At 54.0% G+C, this 4,421-nt stretch overlaps 1 protein-coding gene across 1 annotated transcript; it reads right to left on the bottom strand.

Moving 5' to 3' along the window:
• Positions 1-3,371: 3,371 nt before the first annotated feature.
• LOC136468924 (uncharacterized) lies at positions 3,372-3,755 on the bottom strand. The gene has a single exon (XM_066467321.1). It carries the CDS (start codon positions 3,753-3,755, stop codon positions 3,372-3,374), a length of 384 nt encoding a protein of 127 aa, XP_066323418.1.
• Positions 3,756-4,421: the final 666 nt, after the last annotated feature.

Genomic DNA, 4,421 nt, shown 5'->3' with positions numbered 1-4,421 from the left:
TTTTTGGAAAATACAGGGACCTAAATGAATAAAAACAGGACTAAATAATAATTAATTTGAACTGCTATGGACTACGGGTTGATTAACTGGAAATAGAAGGGCTTTTCTAAAAAATGTGCATGGCTTGACTACGGGTTGACCGCGTCGGCTGACTGGATGACATGTGGCGCGTGCGAACTGGTGCGGTGCACCACGTGGCATGGTGGACTTGCTGACGTGGCAACGTAGGTCGGTCCATGGGTCCACGGTGGACCGGTTATGATCCAAACCGGTACGGTTCAATTATAGCCGTCCGTCCAAATCTGACGGCACTGGATGCTTGGGAGAGCATCCACCGACCGCACCTTACCACCGGTGAGCCCGCCATGGCCGGCAGCGAGGCTACCATGGCGGCAAACCCTGGTACGGTGGTTCCGACCAACCTAAGACAAACCGAGCACACCTAGACAATCTGCAGGCTCTCGCAAACACGATGAAAGGCAAACTGAGGTGGGGTACGCGCCGGTGGGTCAGTTTTGTAGCAGTGCCATGGCCGGCGGTGTCTAGAGGTCGCCGGTGCGGCGTTCCAGTTGGCAAATCGATGAATGGAAAGCACAGGAAGAGGACGGGGAGCTCACCGTGAGTCGAGAAGAAGGAAGCACGGCATCTGGGAAGGGTTCCGAAGGCTGGGTCATCGTCGTCGGCGAACTAGAGTGAAGACGATGGCGTGGGTGAGGGGTAAACCAAGCGAATGAAGGTCAAAATGGTGAATTGAAGGTACCTACAGTTGCAGGGGAACATGGTGGCTCTCGAGGAGTCGTCGGTGTCGAGGTTCGAGCGTGAGAGAGATGAATTGACAGCGGTGGCTACTGGTGAGTGCGAGTAGAGGAAGGGGAGAAGAAAGGGGTGCGGCTCGGGTTATATAGGTGGGCTATGCTGCGGTAGAAGGAAGGAGAGCAGGGCGCTCGGGTGGGATTGGCCACCTGCCTTGCTTGTAGGACGACGGCTGCTAGCCATACCTGGCAGTGCCATCGGTGGATGGTGAAGGAAGGAAAGAGCGTCGGGGAAGAAAAGGAAAGGGAAGGGAAGGGCACTGACGTGCGGGGCCAATGGTGCATCAAGAGAAAGAAGGGAGCGCTTTTGGCCGGGCGGCTAGCGGGCGCTGTGGGCTGGGTTGCCGATGCGGGCCGCGTGGTGAGGCAAGGAGACACACAAGTAGTGGGCCGGTGTAGGAAAGGGAAAGGAGCGGGATGCACGTGAAGCAGGCCACCGAGTGGGCTGTGTGGTGTAGGCCGTTGCGCGGGAAAAGGGTAGAAGCGGGAGGCGGGAAGGAAGAGAGGGAGGGGCAAGCTAGGCCGCCAAGCAGGTCGAGCCAGGAAAGGGAGAAGGGAAAAGGGTCGGCTGGTTCCTAGGCTGGGCTGAAAAGGAAGACAAGTAGATTTTTCAAAAACAAATCCTCTTCTATTTCTAATTTTCAAAACTAAGCCAAATTCAAATGAAATTGAATTTAACTTCAAACCATCTAGCCCTACACTCAATCAAAAATAATATGCTCAGGCATGAATGCAACAAACATGTTTCTAAACCTTATAGTTTATTTTATTTATCCAAAATTTAATTTTTGGCCTAAGTTAAAAATACATAGAAAATTTCGTAAATGCTCAAAATTAATTGCTAATTTGCAGTTGAAATTTTTGGGTGTTACACCATGGTGGCCCACAGAGGGGGTGAGGGCTGGCACCGAGGGGTGCTATCATTTCCTCATGCACTGCCTCCCTCGGCACTTCCCCGTCCGCGCATGTGACCATGCCTCTTCCCAGCCATCTTCTTCTAGAGGGTCAAAGAACCCCAGCGATGTAGATCGCTATGGCTTCCCTCTTTTATTAGCGGAAGAGCACGTCATCCACCATGGGGGTTGCTGGTCAACACAAAGCTAGAGCCAGGACTAGAGAGAGGGTGTGGCCACTGCCCAGCTTCCCCCCTATGCTTTGCCTCTTCATTGTCGTTGCTGCTGAAGAGGTGTCTCCAACTTCTGGGTCGGGGAGGCGGTGTCCGGGCCTCCTACGCTTGTCATTGAACTGCATGATCCCAACCGAGGCTTGGTTGGGATCTAGATGGTGGCGCAGGCAGGCTTGGGGTAGTGGTTTCTGCTGCCATATATTGTAATCAAGTCATTCCCAATCAATAAAATGAAATTACTTTCATGTGTAATCCCATTTTGCTCTTGAGTCATGCTCAGAGACTAGATCCCTTGTTGGGCTAGGCTATTACAAAAATGGCCTTGTCGACCAAGATTGTTGCACCTGTGCTGCTAGCGGGTAAGTCCATGAGAACCTCGGGTTTATGGTCGTTTCATTCCCCAGTCATGTCCCCTAGAGGGGAGATCCTTGGCTTCCCAACCAAGACACTCGTATAGTTCCTGAGTCCATCTATTGATACTCAGGGGCTCCCTACCTCCCTTGTTGGGTCACCATGAGTGGCTTAGGCCAATGCTCGGACATCATTCATTAAAATGGTTGGGGCACTCTTGGGTGCCTCGGCTACAGCCGCGTGGGCTTGCCTCCCGAACGTCCCTCGCACTTTTAGTTGCTTTGGGCAACCTTGAAGCCTAATGGGCTAGCCTTGAACCCTCGGCGATGCCCCTTCTGGCCCCCCCCAGACTAGCATGTAGTGGGGTGGAACGATCTGATGAAGGATCAGGAGATAGGTAGATAGCTGCAAATAAAATGGAATGGACATAAGAGAGGGGAATGAAGACATAGCTGGTAACATGATGGTCGGGGTCGCTCCGTTAGCACCTTGCCGATCTTTTGCCTACTCCTCCTACTCTATCCATCCCATCCTCGCCACAATCGAGGGCCTTCTATAGTGGTCCTCGTTCAAAAAAGTTTAGCAAGTGGTTAGCTTAGTCGATCCTTTGGAGCGGCCAAGCCATCATTGGGATGGCTTGGGTCAAGGAAGATAACGAATAGAGTAAATAGAGGTAAGCAAAGCAAGGGGGGTCGGGAGGATGGGATTTATCTTGGTTTTTGTTGTTGGAGAGGTAGGCCAGCGAGGGAGGTTGGCAGGAAGGCCTTGGCTCGGGAGGCGTCACTTCTAGGTGGATGGCTCGGCGATGGCCTTCCCTCATGGGGAAAGGTCAAAACTCACCTCGATCAGGTCCACCCCTTCTAGGGAGCCAAGTGCCTAGATGGAGGGGCCAGCTGAGCCACCACTGTCGCTAGAGGTCTTGACCGCCTTGTCGATGCTCGATCGGTCGAGCATCGCCATCGTCTTGGATGCTTCCTCTGCCGGTGCCCTTCCTGCATTGTGGCCAGGTTCATCAGGAACATAGGGGGTGATGAGCGTGGCTGCATGGGCAATGCAGTCTTGCTCGTAGTAGTAGGCCTGCTCTAAGCTGCCATCGACGATGATGACCCTTTCGGGCTAGGCATCTTGAGCTTGAGGTAAGTGTAGTTATGGTTGGTCATGAATGTGGCAAAGCATAGTCGGTTGAGGAAGGCATGGTAGACACTGAGGAAGTCGATGACCTCGAAGGTGAGTGGCTCCTTATAGAAGTTGTCCGGCTGGCCGAAGGTGACATTGAGCCGGATGTGCTTGAGGGGTATGACCTCCTTCCCTGGCCCAATCCCATAGAATGGCACCTTGTTGGGGCATAGGCTGCTCCGAGGGATGGCCATCTTGTCAAGGGTGTTGGCATAGAGTATGTTGAGGCCACAGCCCTCGTCCATCAGCACCTTAGTGAGGCTCGTGGTGCCCACGATTGGGCTGACCATGAGCGGGTAGCACCCCGGATGGGGGACACGATTGGGATGGTCCTCTTGGTCGAATGTGATGGCCGTCTAGGATCACCGGAGCCACATCAGTGCAGCGAGGGTGTGGACGGCGTTCACCTCTGGCTCAGTGAGGCGGTGCTGCCAATAGGACTCATGCGCCTAGGAGCCCCCAAAGAACATGAGGCAGTGCTCGGCCTCAGGGAACTCGTTGTCTTGCTCCTAGGCACCGTTCATCGGGTCGCTGGCCTTCGGGGTAGGCTTTTGGGCCTTGCCCTATTGGCTGAGGGTGCTACAAATGTAGCCCTTCTTGGTGGCGCAATCCTTAAGAAGAAGCTTTGCCTACCCCCCGTGGAATGTGCAAAGGGACTTCTCGAAGTGTTCTAGTCACACAACATGCCCGCGGGGCTGGGGTCTGGCGGTGTGGTTGGCCGCGGTGACCATCTCCTCCCCATGCGCTCTTAGCCCTTGTTCTACCTATCATGGTGTCGCTAGATGAGGCAGGATTGTTGGCGCTATCGCCACCACTGAGGTGGTCGGTGGACTTGGCTTTCTCACTGAAGTTGGCCTGTATGGCCTCCTCGCCGGTGGCATACTGGGTGGGACACCTAGGAGTTCCCATGTCATGTGTGGGGTCTCATGGTCAAGCACGTGGACGAGTGCCTCGTA

This window comes from Miscanthus floridulus, chromosome 8 (genome assembly GCF_019320115.1).
Source record: "Miscanthus floridulus cultivar M001 chromosome 8, ASM1932011v1, whole genome shotgun sequence".
Classification (NCBI taxonomy): domain Eukaryota; kingdom Viridiplantae; phylum Streptophyta; class Magnoliopsida; order Poales; family Poaceae; genus Miscanthus; species Miscanthus floridulus.
This window is presented reverse-complemented; position numbering and strand designations above follow the sequence as displayed.

What these genes read in the sequence shown, in the direction of transcription:
- LOC136468924 (XM_066467321.1), bottom strand. Translation starts at nt 3,755, where the DNA reads ATGGTCAGCCCAATCGTGGGCACCACGAGCCTCACTAAGGTGCTGATG.